The 16,390-nt window shown below is 42.3% G+C and overlaps 8 protein-coding genes across 8 annotated transcripts; 3 read left to right on the top strand and 5 right to left on the bottom strand.

Moving 5' to 3' along the window:
- Positions 1–84: 84 nt before the first annotated feature.
- V1516DRAFT_670552 (mitochondrial 37S ribosomal protein uS5m) lies at positions 85–1,538 on the top strand. Its single transcript, XM_066921387.1, has one exon. It carries the CDS (start codon positions 182–184, stop codon positions 1,463–1,465), a length of 1,284 nt encoding a protein of 427 aa, XP_066778786.1. The 5' UTR covers positions 85–181; the 3' UTR covers positions 1,466–1,538.
- V1516DRAFT_689438 (DASH complex subunit Dad3-domain-containing protein) lies at positions 1,454–1,999 on the bottom strand. The gene is made up of 2 exons (XM_066923811.1): positions 1,838–1,999; positions 1,454–1,772 (listed from the first exon to the last, which is right to left on the bottom strand). The coding sequence occupies exons 1-2, from the start codon at positions 1,949–1,951 to the stop codon at positions 1,575–1,577; spliced, it is 312 nt and encodes a 103-aa protein (XP_066778785.1). The 5' UTR covers positions 1,952–1,999; the 3' UTR covers positions 1,454–1,574.
- A 229-nt stretch (positions 2,000–2,228) lies between these two features.
- On the top strand, positions 2,229–2,618 carry V1516DRAFT_662585 (DASH complex subunit Dad1-domain-containing protein; the record flags this gene model as incomplete). Its single annotated transcript, XM_066920452.1, has 3 exons — positions 2,229–2,312; positions 2,360–2,422; positions 2,472–2,618. The coding sequence occupies 3 exons, from the start codon at positions 2,229–2,231 to the stop codon at positions 2,616–2,618; spliced, it is 294 nt and encodes a 97-aa protein (XP_066778784.1).
- Positions 2,619–2,638: 20 nt separating this feature from the next.
- On the bottom strand, positions 2,639–3,744 carry V1516DRAFT_670547 (small GTPase superfamily). Its single transcript, XM_066921386.1, has 4 exons — positions 3,429–3,744; positions 3,165–3,365; positions 2,965–3,105; positions 2,639–2,906 (listed from the first exon to the last, which is right to left on the bottom strand). Exons 1-4 carry the CDS (start codon positions 3,534–3,536, stop codon positions 2,727–2,729), a joined length of 630 nt encoding a protein of 209 aa, XP_066778783.1. The 5' UTR covers positions 3,537–3,744; the 3' UTR covers positions 2,639–2,726.
- A 137-nt stretch (positions 3,745–3,881) lies between these two features.
- Positions 3,882–5,955, bottom strand: V1516DRAFT_670544 (uncharacterized protein). The gene has a single exon (XM_066921385.1). The coding sequence runs from the start codon at positions 5,773–5,775 to the stop codon at positions 4,018–4,020; it is 1,758 nt and encodes a 585-aa protein (XP_066778782.1). The 5' UTR covers positions 5,776–5,955; the 3' UTR covers positions 3,882–4,017.
- A 513-nt stretch (positions 5,956–6,468) lies between these two features.
- On the top strand, positions 6,469–10,054 carry V1516DRAFT_670539 (ATP dependent DNA ligase domain-containing protein). The gene is made up of 12 exons (XM_066921384.1): positions 6,469–6,811; positions 6,859–6,869; positions 6,915–6,977; positions 7,022–7,224; positions 7,272–7,357; positions 7,404–7,540; positions 7,592–7,872; positions 7,919–8,043; positions 8,090–8,273; positions 8,325–8,546; positions 8,592–9,435; positions 9,483–10,054. The coding sequence occupies exons 1-12, from the start codon at positions 6,520–6,522 to the stop codon at positions 9,945–9,947; spliced, it is 2,913 nt and encodes a 970-aa protein (XP_066778781.1). The 5' UTR covers positions 6,469–6,519; the 3' UTR covers positions 9,948–10,054.
- On the bottom strand, positions 9,999–13,090 carry V1516DRAFT_670535 (microtubule associated protein-domain-containing protein). The gene is made up of 3 exons (XM_066921383.1): positions 12,458–13,090; positions 11,928–12,406; positions 9,999–11,880 (listed from the first exon to the last, which is right to left on the bottom strand). The coding sequence occupies exons 1-3, from the start codon at positions 12,993–12,995 to the stop codon at positions 10,126–10,128; spliced, it is 2,772 nt and encodes a 923-aa protein (XP_066778780.1). The 5' UTR covers positions 12,996–13,090; the 3' UTR covers positions 9,999–10,125.
- Positions 13,091–13,114: 24 nt separating this feature from the next.
- V1516DRAFT_164575 (glycosyl hydrolase family 85-domain-containing protein) lies at positions 13,115–16,246 on the bottom strand. Its single transcript, XM_066918682.1, has 3 exons — positions 14,904–16,246; positions 14,778–14,857; positions 13,115–14,723 (listed from the first exon to the last, which is right to left on the bottom strand). Exons 1-3 carry the CDS (start codon positions 15,812–15,814, stop codon positions 13,372–13,374), a joined length of 2,343 nt encoding a protein of 780 aa, XP_066778779.1. The 5' UTR covers positions 15,815–16,246; the 3' UTR covers positions 13,115–13,371.
- Positions 16,247–16,390: the final 144 nt, after the last annotated feature.

Genomic DNA, 16,390 nt, shown 5'->3' with positions numbered 1-16,390 from the left:
TGATGCGTTCGCAGTTGTAGTTATGTCGCAGTATGGGACTAATATGCCCTAAGTTAGGATAAATTGTAGCAAAGATCCGAGAAAAATCATCATCGAACTCAATTGGAGACAGAGAGACCTGCAGTAATCTCACTAGCCAGAAATTCTATTAGAAAGAACTAAGAAGGCTGGTTTTGAGGAAATGCTGGAGTCATCCGGTTTTAGACTACAGATGCGTCCTTTAATAAATGCGCAAAAAAATGCGAAACGGTTAGTGACCGTTCAGCTGAAGTCAATTCGTTTCAATTCGAACAAGGTTCCGAAATCTACAGAAAAATCTGAGGCAGAATCGGACTCTAGGGGCTCAGCTGAAAGTACGAGTTCTATTCGAATAGAAGAAATGTCTGCCAAGATGGACCCGTTTGCGCAAAGAGCGTACATTCCAGCCCAGTCCTTAACTCGAATCCATCCTCCTAAGCGGCATCATAGATCGTCACAGCTCCTTCGACTGGCAGAATACTATTCCCCTAAAATGCTTAAGTCTATAGTTTCCACTGAACAGGCGATCACTCCTGAGATGTGGAAAGCGCGCAAGGCGGGAAATACACATTTCAAGCTATCTTATCGTGATGATCTAGCCCGACAACATCCCTTCTGGGATCTTTCGAATGGGCTCTGGGAAAATGCGTCTGAAGCTATTCAGAAAGTGCCGCGCTTCGGCAGTCCAGAGGAGACTGATTTGTTTTTGGAGCATGGCGAGAAAAGTGATTTATATCCGAAACGGATTGGCGGAATTGATGAGATCAGCCAGCAGCTAGAAAACGATGTCGATGATGTTCCAGAAGAGCTACGGGCGAAGTATTCAGAATTTCAACAGGAGTCTTCTGTATCTGCCAAGTCCTCAGATGGGGCTGCAGAGACTTCGAAAGTCGCTGCTGACCTTACTGTTCCACTATTCACGTCGGAGATGCCTGCGGACTACTACAGGGGTCTCACTTTTGTAAGACTAGTGGACAAGACTGTGTCAAACGTAACTCGGTTCGGCAAGATCCGGAGTGTCTATACGCTGGTTGTTTGTGGTGATGGCAAGGGCATGATAGGCATTGGTCAAGGACGAGACCGTAACAATGCGACTGCTGCGTTTGCTCGTGCCCGTGTCGACGCTTATCGTAACATGGTGAAAGTTCCCGTGTACGAGAACCGGACCATTTTCGGCACCATCGAGCACAAGTTCCACGGTGTATCAATGGTTTTATGGCCGAGAGCAGCAGGCTTTGGTGTTCGGACAAACCATTTGATTCAGCAAATGTGTAGTGTTGCCGGCATCCGGGATTTATCCGGGAAAGTGACTGGGTCAAGGAACAAAATGAATACTGTCAAATGTTTTCTCAACGCTTTAATGTCACAGAAACTTCCACATGAGATTGCTATTTCTCGCGGTAAGAAGCTAGTTGATGTCAGAGCTACGTATTTCCAGGCAAAGTAATCATTCTTGTATATAATTGAGATGTAAATATCAATTTTAATATCAATGCAAAATAAATTTACGAAAGTACTCCAAACACCAATGTATCGCTTATCCAAATGAAATCCACTCAATATCCCATCGAATTCACTCCAGCATGACCATCTTCATCCACAACTGCAGAGTCATATCGCTGTTCAACAAATACACTGTACACGGAAGCTTTAATCAGCATAAACACGACTGCCGTTTTGCGTTCCAAAACACGAAGTTTTTCCAGAATCTCTGACGTCGGCTGTTTTTCAAGTCTTTTTAATCCTTCCGATAACTGATAATGTTATTTTCGATGAACAAAGAAAAGTCGCAATTTGTCATAATTTCGTGGTCACTTACAGCATTCAAGTTGTGGATCAACGTTTTATATTCTTCAAGAAGTTCAGCTTGAACTGGGGTAAGCTGAGTCGAGCCGGCTGTAGATATTAGCCGATTCTCGCGATCTATCGTCATTGCATCAACATCAATATTAATATTAATATTATTATTGTTATTAGTAGTGGTAGCGGCAGTAAAATCGTGTTATAAACGCGTAAGTGTGACGCGTAAACATGGGTTGGGTTGGGTCTAGTGTCCAATTAATTGACGCGTTCTCGCCTTCAAACTCTCTCTTGTCGCTATGATTGCATTCAATTTATAATATTTCGAAGGTTGGATACTACACCGAAAATTATTACATAACATTATTGAAAACAATTGCATCACACAATCCATTGTATTCCAATACCAAATGGCTGACGAGAACACACCTGCGACGTCTGAACAATCGTACTTCGAGCAACAAAGAGCAGCGTTAGTCGCGGAAGTTGCAGTGGTAAGCCTTTTTTTCTTATCCACTCAGGCTTCTACTAATTACATCAGAGCTTGGAACATGTGCTGGCAAATATTAATACTCTGAATCGCGCTCTGGAAGGTGTAATTGTTGTAAGCCAGACTTAAGTGATTGCTAGTATTCACACGTTGACATGTTCAGGTCGGGAAAGAGTTTGAAAACGTGTCTAGTTTGTGGAGTACGTTCTATGAGGGAGTCGCACATGTTGAGGCTCCTGGCGAGACATCCGAAGATAAGGAGAATCTTCCGCAGGAGGACGCGGAGACTGACGGGGATGACCAACAATGATCGTTACGACATCTACAAGACCTTACAGTATTCCAAATTAGCAAATTACCACTCAGAAACAACTCCACTGAATAACAATACGATTATACGGATCATTAACTTGATCGGCTACAGCAAAATGCATTTTCTTCCCGGCTTTCTTGAGTCACCTGGATACTTTGTCTTTCCTTTCGGCGCAACGAGAGCATCGAGAATCGTATTGAACACATCATCAACTCCCTGCTTGCTTTTGGCAGAGCATTCCACGTATGGGACTCCGCCTGCTATTTTTTTGGCTACTTCGCGGCCCTGGAATAGTTAAAATTTTGGTCTTGCTTTCAAATCTAACACAGGAGTCTTAACTTACCTGCTGCGAAGACACAGTAGATGTAAATCCCGACGCTCTCAAGGACTCAACCACTTTGGGATCATTACGGAGATCAGTTTTCAGACCGACTATGACTATCGGCATTTTGAGAGAGCAGTAGTGCGATACTTCTGGCCACCACTATATCAGATTAATTTAGATTTGTCCAGATTCAACGAAAAGAACATTAAGTCACTTACACGCTCTGAAATATTTTGTAGACTGGTCGGATTATCGACTGAATACGCAATCAGCACCAGATTAGTATCATTATAAGCAAGAGGTCGGAGCCGATCAAATTGCTCCTGGCCAGCCGTATCGAAGAGGTCTAATCGTGCCGACTTCCCTGACAAAAGTTTCACAGTCACTGCCCGATTCTCAAAAATCGTCGGCATATAAAGCTGCATGAATATCAGTAACTCATCTCACTTCCAATTATATTACCACCAATGTTCCAGTCTCACCTCGGGAAATACACCCATGGTGTAAGTCAGAAGTAGCGATGTCTTTCCGCATGCTTGATCTCCGACTGTGACAATTTTAAAAGAGTAATCTGCTTTGGAGTTCGACATGACTTGTTTCTGCAGTCTGTAGTCTCCTTGAAATGAACAATATCGACAGTATCGCGTATGCTTCGCAGAACAGATTTCGATCAAGCCAAAACCGCGCGCGCAGAACCCGAATTCGCAGCAATATCAGCCAGATTTTCTGAGGCTTTTCACCAGCAAAAAATTAGAGGCTGAATTAATAAATGAACTTCTGGTATTTCCGTTATTTATTCCGAATTATATTCTAGAGTCAGAAAATGGTCTGCCAGCTTCTTCAAGCGCTTCTGTCTACTCTATCTGGGTTAGGTTTTACATTATTCGGGACCAATACGTACGCTTTGTTGATATCTGCAGTTCAGCCGGTCTGTTGTTTCGTCGAATTTGTGTATTAAAATCATTAATTAGAATATGCTTATCCTCACTCTACTTCCAATATGCCCCAAACTAACAAATCAAAAAAAAATCAAAAAAAAAATCAAAAACATCCAATAAACCAAAAGTTCGTTCATATAACTCCTAAACTGATCCGATTGCTTCTAACGTAGTGGCGGCCAGCCTGGGTCAATCGAGCACGCTGGCGTGCATGGCGGGCATGCTTGAGTTCCTTTTTGTCTTGCCAAATACTCACTCCAAGCTTTAGACCAGACCACACTTCCGGAACAACTCCGTCCGGGCCAGGAAGTTTCCGTCCGTACAGACATCTGTCTACCATCCACGTGCCCACAACAAATTCATCTCGAGTAAGATAGTCTCGCTCACAATCACCATTGAAATTTTGGCCACTATTTCCAAACTCGCCCGCATCGCCAGCGTCCGTTGCGCCTTTAATAACCATTGTAGCTTCGCCAGTATCTTTACCAACTACAAGATTCCAGATCTGCTCCAAAACCTCCATGCAAAGTCTCGACCTTTTCCAAAGCGCTCGTACAACAAGTCCATGTACGCATTCGCTATGTTCGGGTGGTAGCAGAATTCCTTTATTTGTTGCCCACAGAGACGCGTACCTTTTCCGTTGCTCGTCTGTCATAGACTTAAATCCTCCCCATTGACCAACAGATTGGGTATGGACATGGCCATGCCCTGATCGCCGCCCGCGACGATTCTGATCTTCGTTGTATTTCCATGGCTTTGCAGCATTAAATTCATGTTTACTCGGTTTGTCTGGCTTGCGCATCGTTCTTCGAAACGGTGGAACATCCATCGGACGATAATCGGCTCTCAAAATACCTAGTCGGCTCACTCCTGGACTACTCGATTTTGGTCGATCAGCAATTCCATTGCTATTATCGATCAGCAACGACTCTCTTGCCCTCGATGAGGGATCTGGCCGCATTAAAATTGAGGACGAGCTTGTCGTTTTCGACGAAGGTGTGGCTAGCTCATGGGCGAAGTGACTATTCTTCAACTGTGTGCGTTGTTCGGAAGCAGGAACTGTCTTCATAGTTTGTTTCGTAGTAGCCTTCGATAAAATATGTCTACCAACAATACCGATTTCAGTAGATTCTGCCTTTGTCTTTATTGTTCCAACTTTGTTGATTGTGCTCACTGGCCGAGTTTTAGTGGAATTAGAGCGCGTGATCAACTGAGTTGTGCCTGTTTCGACCGAATTCGTCACTTGGGGCTGCGGAGTCAACAGCGGAGCATATCCATTTCGTTTTATTCTCGAAGCCATCTTCGATTCCGATTCATTGTCTCGTCCGAGGCTACTGCTTCCACTGCTTCTAGTCGAAGTCGTTGAATTTGCAGATCCGTTGGAAAGGGAACGCTGCATTGCCATTCCGGGATGGATCGATAATCCAAGTATCGTCTGAGATGGCGTATCAAGGGAATATGGTGATCGACGAACCGAGGTCCGTGAACAAGCAAACTGGGCTTGAGATGGAGCAGAAGCTGTAGTTGGACGAGTATTAACGTCTTGTCTCGTCAAAGATCGAAGATCATCTTTCTTTTTGGATCCCGCTGCTTTCAGACTACCCAAATTATTTGTTGAAGTAGTTGGCTCTTTATTATTCATATTCGTAATCGAAGATTTAGGAGACTTAGCAGACCCAGTACAACTGTTTGCTGCACCATCTACTGGCCGAAACCCACGGTCTGGCCTCTTGTTTGCCAAATCTAACTTCGACTTTTCAAACCGTTCTGCGAATTTTGCACTTTTCGATCTGTCTCTCTTCACTCCGCTACTTTCAGTCAAAGCTAAACTTATCGATCCAACATCTCCTATGCCTCCAAGCGCCCCATTTCCTCTTCCGACGTCTGCCATCGCCCACACGCGCACCACTACTGAGACGGACCAACAGACGCGGTGTGCTCCTGAAACGACAGATCCGTCTCCTCGAAATAGCAGCCTTGAGCAGGAGAAACTGGCGACAATTTCCTCGGTCACAATCTCTCTGTATTATGTCGTTGTATATTTGCTACTTGATAAGTGAAATCCCTTAAACCGTTCTCGTTTTTTCTTTTCCCGCTGTGCTTAAATTAGATACTGACGCGTCAATATAGATCACATGATCAGTACACCTTTGTCATTCATCTTGACTCATCCGGATCGCGCATCGAGAACATTGGAGTTAGTCATGTGCCGCATTTCTTCTTTGGGAATGTTGTTGGAAGGAGCAAATCTGGACTGAATGATGCAAAAGAGACTTGAACCGGGGAAGGAATATGAATTAATAGACAGCTCTAATGATTAACTGTACTATATCTTTAATACCAGTCTCTCAAACAGAATCAAAAAACCAATATAGCCAACGTACGACTATCCACCGCGTCTTTCAACAGCCTTGTAGACCATAAGTTTGTCCAGCTATCCTCAATTTCACTCATTTTTACTCATTTTTTTCCTTCAAACTTTAGTCTCACAGATCATTTCTCTAGTCCCTGGCTCCGTTAGAACAAACTGCAAAGTCACGTGTACGACTACCGAACAGATTGGTCCCAATGACTTCATCCAGTTCGATATTCCCGAAGAGATCGAACATCATAGGTCGACTAGAATCGGCCAGAGATGTCTCTGACTGGTTCAAAAGGCTCCAGAGAAGACGATAATTATGAGCACGATGAACAATCTGCCATTGAGGAGCATACAGGTCTTGCTGCACCCGCAAACCATGGAATATCTCCGCCGTTCCACGACCTCATTACCAATTTCATCAATCCGTTATCGAAAGTTACGATGGCCGGAGGAAGCAGATTTAGCAATGTGCGAATCAAGATCCGACGAGGAGAAATCATTCGGTCATTTATAAAATCATGGCGAAGTACGGTAGGTCCTAATGTCTATCCGTTCTTTCGTCTACGTAAGTGTGTCGTTGCTACAAGTATCATGCAAGTGCTAATTCTACAGTGCTTCCCAACGTAAGTATTACACTCATTCCGGCGGCATTCATTAATTCGCAATAGATAGACAGAGAGCGCTTATCATATGGATTGAAAGAGACAGCATTAGCCCGTCTTTTGATCAAGGCAAGTTTCATTGCGTTTACCTGGTTTCGATCTAACGAAAATAGGCTATCGGCATCTCTCCTAACGCTGACGACGCAAAGGCTCTGCTCAATTTTCGCCTTCCCGGAGCTGGTCTAAAATCTACTGGTGATTTTGCAGAACGTTGTTACGAAATTATCCAGAAGAGGGAATCGTTGTCAGACTTTGGACAGTTATCGATTGACGAAGTAAATATCAAACTTGACGAATTAAGCCAACATCCTGATTCGTAAGTCTTTATTCGTTGGATAGACATAGCTAACGTGATTACTTCAGAGAACAACAACTGGCCATTCTAACTTACTTTTCTAAACGTATGAATGCTGAAGAAATGAAATGGCTTGTTAGAATTATTCTGCGCCGTAAGTTTGTTCTGCTTACGTTCTCAATCTTGTCCAACATCAATAGAGCTGCATATCGGCTTGTCTGAAAAGTCATTATTTGGATTTTATCATCCTGATGCTAATGCTTTATTTAATGTGTCGAGCAGTCTGAAACGGGTATGCTGGGAACTATGCGATCCCTCCGTTTTCCTAAATCAAGAGGTAAGAATCATCGTTATTATTCTACTGAGATGCAAAATTTATCAGAATCAGGAAAATCAAATCTCCTTGATGTCATGTTTTCGGCCACAGCTTGCAGAATATCCGAGATATTCCAGCGAGCAAATCAGCAAGAAAATGAATGGCCATTTTTTTATTGAGGAAAAGCTCGATGGGGAAAGAATGCAGATGCATTATTCCAACTACGGGAAACGACTTGCTTTTTTCAGTCGAAAAGCTACAGAATACACGTATCTCTATGGCTGTGCAACTGGTGCTGCTAACGGATCGTTGAGTAGATATATACAAGGGGCGATTGATTCCAATGTCGAGAGGTTGGTACATTCTTAAGTGAAAGTTAGTGTAGTACTAATTTCTCAGCTGTATTCTGGATGGCGAAATGATATCATGGGACTCTCTGGAAGAGCGAATTGAACCGTTTGGGTATCTTAAAACTGCTGCTCGAGCTGATCAGGAAGGAGGCATATCAACTTCATATCCACTTTGTACGTATTGGCACATTTCGAAATTACAAGTACCAATAAAATATAGATCGAGTGTTTGACGTCGTATATTTGAACGGAAAGTCGATAGTTTCAGCTCGATTAGAGGATCGGCGGAGTATTCTCGAGGAAATCATTCATCCAGTGTCTACGCATTTTGAATTGCATCCTTTTGAGCTTTCTACAATGAGCGAGCGCATAGATATACGACTTCGACAAGTTATTGCGGAATCGTAGGTGTCATCTGGAGTACTCCTGTGCTGTTGATTCTAACTAAATCCTAGTTCGGAAGGTCTAGTTATTAAGAATCCGGATTCGCCGTACGTAGTGAATCAGAGACTCGATAGCTGGATCAAAGTTAAGCCTGAATATATGGAAGAATTCGGTGAAAGTCTAGATGTTCTTGTTATTGGTGGTTATTATGGACAAGGTAAACGGAGAAATCAAATATCGAGTTTTTTATGCGGTCTGCGAACAAGCGAACTAGCTTTTGATGGCACGCCAAAGTAAGCTTGCGTTTAATATGACCGAAGCATCTTATTGATCTCTAGATTCTGGTCTTTTTGCCGAGTAGGTGGCGGGTTTACAAGCAGTGAATATGCGACGATTCGGCATCTTACAGATGGTCATTGGCAGCGATTTGATCGCACCCGGCCGCTTAATGCGTACTTCGATTTGGCAGGATTGAAACATGATAAAGAAGCTCCAGATATGTGTATTAACCCGAAGTATTCAGTTGTGTTGGAAATAAAGGCTGCATCAGTGGTACCCGCAAGTGAACAATATCGCGCTGGAGTGACTCTACGGTTTCCTAGGTTTCGGCGGATCAGGATGGATCGCGACTTTATGAGTTCCTTGAGCGTTGATGAGCTTACTACGTTGGCAGAGAAAGTTGCGCGAGAGTCTCAAGAAAGATTATTTGAGCGAGAATCAAGGCGCCAAGATCGACGACGTGCAAGAACAAAGATTGATATTTTAGACGACCATACGCCAATCAAGCGGCGTAAAGTCTCAGAGAGTAAACTTGAGACCAAACTATTTCAGGGTCACTCGTTTATCTTACTGTTGGATAGGCGTAGACGCATACCACTTGAGCTAGAAATCATCTCAAATGGGGGCACTATAGTTTACAAGGACGCCCCATCTACATCCGTATTTCACTATATCGCTGAGTCAAATCTAGTCAAGGTGGTCAGTCTGAAGCGAAGACCTGATATTTATCTTGTAAAACCAGATTGGATCCACGATTGCCTTTTTAACAGACATATTGTGCCTTTTGAACCACGCCATTTATTTTATGCTTCCGATAGCATTAAAAATCGAGCCAAAAGATGGGTTGATAGATATGGGGACAGCTATGTATGCGAAATGCAGAATTGCCAGGAGTTACAACATGTAAGCCACATCTTATTGGAAAAGCTGTTGTTCTAACTTGATCTAAGATACTACAAAAAATGAGTACAACTTCCAAGATCAACCGATCAAAAATTTTCGATACGCTGCACGACTTGGAACTGTGCACTCCATCAACAAGTACAATGGCTAAATCATTTTTATTTTCAGGTCTCACTATGTACTTCCAGAGCCCTAAGTCTTGTTATTTTTCGTCGTTGTCATTTCGAATCGTGCAAGCCAAGAATTATGCTAAGTTTGCAAATGCTCTAATCGCAGACTCGCTGGACGATCCTCAGATTTCGCACATCGTGGTGGATACTGAAGTGATATCACAGAGGAACTTGAAAGCCTTATGCACGGAAATTGCTAGTGGCATATCTACGAAATCAAGAATAAAAACTCCTAGAATTGTTCGTTTGGATTGGATCTTTAAGTGCTGGAACGCATCTTGGAAGTTAATCGAAGATGGTGAGCTATTTCCATTCTCAACTCAGTCTTCTGTCATGTCCTAACCCACTTCAGATTTTGCGCCTTAACCTAAGTCAACCTGTACTCAAATGCAGAATGATGATCTAGTTAAATTATATTAATATTCATAAGCACTAATAATTTCTTAACCCAATACTCCAGGCTCCTAAAGTAATATCACAATTCTTAAAAGTCTCGAAAACAGCACACTTCATTAATCGATTACTCTAGACTGTTGGTGGCCGAATTACCTAGATCAAGATTATGCGGACTAATGAAACTCATCTCGTTCATATACATATCGGTAGGCGTGTCCGATATACTGGTATCTCTAGAACTTTGGGTCGGTAATTCACACATAAGAAACTGAATCGGTGGCAACAAAGGTGTGTGATCTAAAGCTTGTAGAGGTGGGAAAATTGGCTTTGAGCCAGTCATAAAATCATTTCCATCGCGAGAAATCAATGCCGTAAACGGTGGAATATTAGAATCCTCGCTTGCTGGACTGTCACTCTTCCGATTTGAAATTGCCGTCGCAATGTCGGTATCCATAGTAGAAGAAGGTGTAGCCTCTTGTATATATTCTCCAGTGGAGCTTTTAGTTTCTGACGCGTTCTTCGCTGTAATAGTAACAGTCTGATAGTCGTACTCTTCGTCATAATCGTCCACAAATTCAGATTCTTCAGCTTGAGAGAGCTCGTAATCTGGAAGTTCTGTCTGCTCCCTCGGTTCAGGGATAACAACGGGAGTCTCCGAAATATAGTTTATTTCATTTGAATGTCCATTTGGTAATGATATTTTTTGCACATTACATTGCATTTCAGTAGGAAAACTGTAACCGGACACTAGATTACCAATTGAAGGCGTAGTGTGCAAAGATTCTGAAATATTTTCGCATTCGAATTGAGCATTTCCTTGCTCAGAATTATCTTTTCTAATCGGTAATCTTCTGAATTGCACTTTTGGCGTTTGTAGGCCGACAGTCTGTCCACGTACTTCCGACTGAGTCGGGGCTTGAGGCGTTTTCGCATTAGTCCTTAAATTTTTTGGGGCCAAATCCGGATGAATTAAGTTATGAATAGACGAAGTAGAGATAGCTCTTAAAGGTGCTCGACCTTGGCTTCTAGCTTTCAATGGGCTTGCACTTGAGTAGCTACTTTCAGCTGATGTAGAGCGTTGTAAATAAGTCAAACCTGGAGTTCCCTTACTGAGAGTTGAAATACCATCCTCATTATTTTTGACCAGCACCTTTTTCATTTTTGTAGTACCCATTGCATCTTTGCTTTCCTTCCAAAAATTTGGTTGCTTGGGGCGGTTCTCGGAGTTAAGCTTAGATTTGATATTAGGCCGCTTAGATGAAAACGGTGTTCTAGAAACAGGATTCTCTCCTTTTCTCACGGACAAATTAGCTGCATCCTTAGTTATAGCATTTCTGGAGGGCGTTCGCTTTGTTTTAACGGCTCGCGCTGTCATCTCTTCATCGCGCAAGACATCTAAATATCTCTCACCGTTCACCATGAATGGGCGATCATTGACCGACTCCCAGTTTGTTAATGCATTCATCAACTCGGCTGTGATCTTTGGTTTCATTTTAGCAATCCTCTTGCGCATTTGTTCCTCCCTCAGGAGTCGAGATGGATCGCGACGGCCCGTACCTCGCGCGAGAAGCCTAGAAGAGTCTTGCTGAAGGGATTCTAGTTCAGCAGCATCATTATGAATATTGCGATACGCATCAATCAAAGCGATTATAGGTTTGCGCTCTTTTAGCAATCCCTCTAGTCTAGAAATCTCAGATTCATGGGCGGCCAATGATGCATCTGTGAAAATGTCCGTCCAAGCCGGTGTGAATTCAAGCATTTCTTCTTCAGAGAAATAAAGGCTGTCCCAAAGCGATTGAAGAGTTTGTCGAGCATCTTCAATAAAAACGTGTATAAAGTCGTGCTTTTTTTCATTTAGCCGAGATAATTCAGTTTCATACTTCTAGATTAGCTATAGCAACAAAAGAGAAGACATATATGACTCACGGCAGAAATCACGGAAAGCGCTATACCCCGGTTACTACGATCAAAAGATCTTATGTGCACTTCATCCTCCGAAAGTTTGTTCCAAAGGTGCTTAACTTCAGACTTCAGAGATGCCAGTCGGTCCCGTCGCAAGTCTCGCTCGTGTTCTAAAGAAGACCTTTGTTCCCTCATGTGCAACAAGATTTGATTTGACAATCCAAGTAATTCTGGTTTTTCTTTGTAATTGCTCAAAATATTGCGATCGATTTGATGTTGAGATGTGCCCAGCTGTGCCCATAAGGTAACTATTTCTGTTGCATCCTCCTGAACCGTCAAGACTCGACTGTCAAATTCTTGTGAGAGTCGGGTAACTTGATGCTCAAGTGTGGCTATATTGGCATCTGTGAGACTTATATTATCAAAACTTGCTGTAAGAAAATCCGGGCTAATCTCAACACCGTCCATAGCATTGACGAACTTGCGCAGCTTCGCAAGTAGTTCTAATTATGTGTTACTAATCTCGGCTTGAATGTAATCTCCTAATTTCTTACCACACGCTCGATCGTGACGTTGTAAATATAACTGCTGCAACATATCGTGTTGACTTTGCAGCTGATTTGAACACTCCAACAAAGGCAGCCGGATTTCACCGAGCACAGTAGGATCGCTAAAGATCTGCTGAACCTCAGAGGTATTCTCGAGGGCAATTATCATCTTAGCAATTTCCTGTTTTAGACTAAGACAGAGATTATATAACTTCTCCTTTTCTTCAGTCACATTAGATACATGATTTTCTAGAGCCAAAGAAACAACTTCATATAAATTTTGCTCTCTTGTTCTCCGTTCATCCTCACTGATTCCGATTTCATCGTACAGTAGCTGGAGTTTATCGTTGATCATTACAAACTGTGAGGATATAAGAGATCCACGACGATCTGTGATTGCAGTAGATTGCAAAGAATCTTTTTTAGCTCCTAAATTCGCAGTGGAATTTGTATAAAGCGCATCTTTGTCCACTTGACTGTCGAATTTACTACTGCTAGATGTATGTGATCTTGAACGAATAGTCAACCGAGTTGATGAAGACATGACACTATCGGCTGCGAAAAATTTCAAACCCACAGATTTTAAAATACTGAATGTTAATTAATCGCAATCGAATGATATTCTAAAAATTCTTGTTTTCTTCCATAGGAATTTGATAGGATGTATTCTTGAATATTAAGTGCGGCTAAGTAAACAACACATGAACATCGGTTGCCACGGCAACGGCAAGACTCCAGCATCTCTTCAGAATCATTATTCAATATCTCGGGTCACTTCAGAGCATACATTCAGTGCCTGAAAATTTACTTAAAAAATAGCTAATACAATGCTGCGCAGAATTCAAAGACTCTACTGTAAGCCATATCACTTTTTGTAGGAAAAATACAGATGTCAAAATACAGAGCCATTCTAATACTACCTACTTTGCCATACTGACCACCAATTCAACTCCTGCAACAACTGTTCCCGTCCACGCTACAGCATCGATACGTATCCGGATGCTAGATACTTCAGCATTTTCAGCAACTCCGATTGAGTCCTTACGTTCATTTTCATCGATGATGTTCTGAGAACCCGTATCTGCCGTTGATGTAAAAGTGACTGTGTCAGAATTGAGCTTCAGCAGACTGTTATCAAAAATCCAGCCTGGTGCGCTAGCTACACCCACCATTTGGCTGTTCATATACACAACCCATTCCATTGTCTCTTCGTCCTCAGGCCATCTAATCAGACGGTACGAGTCGGACCAAGCTTTGGCCACTCTCGACGGCGTTGGAACTTCGATGGTTCTGACAGATGGTAAGATTTCCTCGTGGCCGTCCTTTCCAATACCATTATTATCGAAAGTGGTTTTAATGACAGGAGAATTCAGTTCTAGAGGTAAATCTGGAAATTCACTAAATAATAATATGCTACCAAAATGAATCGACCCTTTGAAGTTTTCAGAGCACAAAACGTCTAAATGATCAATGACAAACTTTAACCCTTCATATTTCGAACAATTCGAGGTCATTAGAACATTTGAGATAGCTTTTGGTATCGCAGGAGCTGAAAAGCTAAAAGACTTTCGGACCCATGAATTTAGTACCGAATTTGTAAAATTTGCCTCATAAGAATGACGCCAACCACTTTCAGCTGCAAAAATCTCAGCAATAGACAAGGCTTCTGCTGCAGCAGGGTTCATAATCCAACTTCCATCAAGCCGAATTTTGACATCGCCTTGAGAGTGCTTGTTGAAAGTCACATTGAGAATAAACGGCTTCTCAGGATTTAAAGAAAAATCAAATTTGAATAGGGGAGTTGCGTGCACTCGCGTCGAACTAGATATTGAAAGTATTTCAGCATTTGCTTGATGCTCTGACGCAGACCTCAAATGTGAGGATGTTGATTTCTGTGATTGTGGACGGCTGTTTAATGTGCCTTCATCAGGATTCGAGATCAGTTCTAGACTGGAACCTCCGTAAAAGGCTACGGAATAGTCAATTCCACAGGTGACTGAAAATTTTGTTAGTGATTCAGTAGTAATTCCCCGACTATAGAGCTCAGATGAATATCTTTCTAGTTCCGGGTGACGACTTCCAGGAACGTATGTTGGCAAAGCTGTTTGAAGAGCATGGTTCACCCACGTCTTGGAGAATTCTAGATTGCCATTTACATAAAAAGAGTTCCCATGCCCAGTATTGAAAGATGTATAGAAAAGCTGATAATTTTGAGTTTGAAATAATGGAGCTGGAAGCGGGTTAAAGAAGCCGTAGATAGCAAGCGAATCATCTGAATAATGTTAGCAACAGGACTGAGTACCAGATTATGACTGCATGAATATACTTGTAAATTTGTCTCTAGCTGTGTACCAGAGTTCAATGTCATTTTTCCGAAAATCTTTGGGTCCTAACTCCTCATAATTCCTATAATCTGTTAGAGTAGCAAGGATTGTAGACACCGCATACATACCAAGCAGGACCAAAAAGTGCCACACTTGTCCCAGCGTCTTCGATTAATTTCAGAGCTCGACCAACTTGAGATTTTGCGGGATAGCTGACATTCCTGCCCCAAACATCGATACCTGTCCAAATATCAGGGCCAAGCGCTTGACCAGCCAGTCGAGCGCTACTGAATACTTGAGAGGCATCCCAAAAATAGTTCGTGAATAATCCGTCTGCAGCACGGAAAAATGGCATAGTTTGTTCATTAAGACAATCTTGATAATTTATCTCATTCAACAATGTCAAAGAGTCGTACCATATAATTTTAGAATGAGAGCCAACTATTCTATGTAGAGCAAATCTGAAATATTCTATAAAAGAAACTAGTTCTTTGGCTTCATGGATATTTGCCATTACAGTTTCCATATTGATTAAATACCCATCGAAACCAAAATACCGAGCAACCTCAGAGAGTAAGTCAGCATAGTGATATCCAACGCCTGAGATGTTGGGGGTAAGAAGTCTTGAAGCGTCTGAAGCGGCATCTGATCCCTCGAAGATAAGAGTTCCCAAGCACAAAACACCCGACTTATGAGTGCCGGTGGTCCAGGAAACAGGAGGAATCGTGACTCGCGTATGAGAGAAATACACAAATGTGTTCACTACTTGGAAAGCGCGCACCCAGTATGCTATACCTGAATGGTGTGGGAAATAACCTTGACAGTCTAGGTCTTCGTCGGCGACGTAGCCGCCTTTGAAGTCGTGACAGAGTAGCAAAGTTGGCTCGGGAATTTTCTTAGCTGCATAACGAGCACGAATCGGTGTTCGACAACGAAACAGAAGATCTTGGTTGTAAGCTTCCGAGTTCAGGGCTTCGTTGGCCCAGTTATCTAAAGAAGACAGGTCAGGGAATCGTGGACAGGCTGTTGCTAAACTCATTGCTTAAATATAAATAGCCTGTCCACATTAGTTTGAGCGCTTTTGCTGCTGTTAATGACAACTGTAAATACAGCCAATTGATTCTAATTAACAGATAATAGTAGTTGAATAGGAAAGGGGAGGTACTCGAGAAACCAAAAGGGTCTCGAGAGCGAACGGGACATGCGGAGTAAACGCACGTGGCGCAACTCATCGGATGGCCAGATTATATAAATTATAGATCGGAAAGGTGATTAATGGATGAAATAAGACAATATTGGCAGTATTAGACCACTATAAAAGTCAGAACAAATAAGGAAGCGGTCGTTGATTTACAGATTAAACACAAAGAGGCAATAGAGAATTGTAGCAAAGGTGGTGCATGCTCATCGCAACTGATAACGGTGTCTTAGAGGGTTGAACACTCTGAAATCCTTATTAAAGAAAACTCGCGTGGTCCAATTATTTGAATGAATAGTTATCATTGGAATTAACTCTTTTATCGTTAACTAAAGTTCATTCAAATCAAAAACAGGAATATTGTCTCAGTTTGACGATTTCGTTTTCAGATGTCTGCGGTCGCTGTCTCCCTTTAGC

Source organism: Lipomyces oligophaga (assembly GCF_038497815.1).
Source record: "Lipomyces oligophaga strain CBS 7107 unplaced genomic scaffold V1516scaffold_2, whole genome shotgun sequence".
In the NCBI taxonomy this organism is placed as follows: Eukaryota; Fungi; Ascomycota; class Lipomycetes; order Lipomycetales; family Lipomycetaceae; genus Lipomyces; species [Lipomyces] oligophaga.
Note: the sequence above shows the minus strand (reverse complement) of the source record. Positions and strands in the feature narration are given on the sequence as shown.

Coding starts and splice junctions, on each gene's coding strand:
- V1516DRAFT_670535 (XM_066921383.1), bottom strand. CDS start 12,995: ATGTCTTCATCAACTCGGTTGACTATTCGTTCAAGATCACATACATCT. Junction 12,407..12,457: donor ACGTCACGATCGAGCGTGTG/GTAAGAAATTAG, acceptor ACACATAATTAG/AACTACTTGCGAAGCTGCGC. Junction 11,881..11,927: donor CGCTTTCCGTGATTTCTGCC/GTGAGTCATATA, acceptor CTAATCTAGAAG/TATGAAACTGAATTATCTCG.
- V1516DRAFT_670539 (XM_066921384.1), top strand. CDS start 6,520: ATGTCTCTGACTGGTTCAAAAGGCTCCAGAGAAGACGATAATTATGAG. Junction 6,978..7,021: donor TAGCCCGTCTTTTGATCAAG/GCAAGTTTCATT, acceptor TAACGAAAATAG/GCTATCGGCATCTCTCCTAA. Junction 7,358..7,403: donor TGTTAGAATTATTCTGCGCC/GTAAGTTTGTTC, acceptor CAACATCAATAG/AGCTGCATATCGGCTTGTCT.
- V1516DRAFT_670547 (XM_066921386.1), bottom strand. CDS start 3,536: ATGTCGAACTCCAAAGCAGATTACTCTTTTAAAATTGTCACAGTCGGA. Junction 3,366..3,428: donor CCATGGGTGTATTTCCCGAG/GTGAGACTGGAA, acceptor ATATTCATGCAG/CTTTATATGCCGACGATTTT. Junction 2,907..2,964: donor CTACTGTGTCTTCGCAGCAG/GTAAGTTAAGAC, acceptor TAACTATTCCAG/GGCCGCGAAGTAGCCAAAAA.
- V1516DRAFT_689438 (XM_066923811.1), bottom strand. CDS start 1,951: ATGACGATAGATCGCGAGAATCGGCTAATATCTACAGCCGGCTCGACT. Junction 1,773..1,837: donor TGATCCACAACTTGAATGCT/GTAAGTGACCAC, acceptor TAACATTATCAG/TTATCGGAAGGATTAAAAAG.
- V1516DRAFT_164575 (XM_066918682.1), bottom strand. CDS start 15,814: ATGAGTTTAGCAACAGCCTGTCCACGATTCCCTGACCTGTCTTCTTTA. Junction 14,858..14,903: donor GCACTTTTTGGTCCTGCTTG/GTATGTATGCGG, acceptor AACAGATTATAG/GAATTATGAGGAGTTAGGAC. Junction 14,724..14,777: donor AGCTAGAGACAAATTTACAA/GTATATTCATGC, acceptor AACATTATTCAG/ATGATTCGCTTGCTATCTAC.
- V1516DRAFT_670544 (XM_066921385.1), bottom strand. CDS start 5,775: ATGGCAGACGTCGGAAGAGGAAATGGGGCGCTTGGAGGCATAGGAGAT.
- V1516DRAFT_670552 (XM_066921387.1), top strand. CDS start 182: ATGCTGGAGTCATCCGGTTTTAGACTACAGATGCGTCCTTTAATAAAT.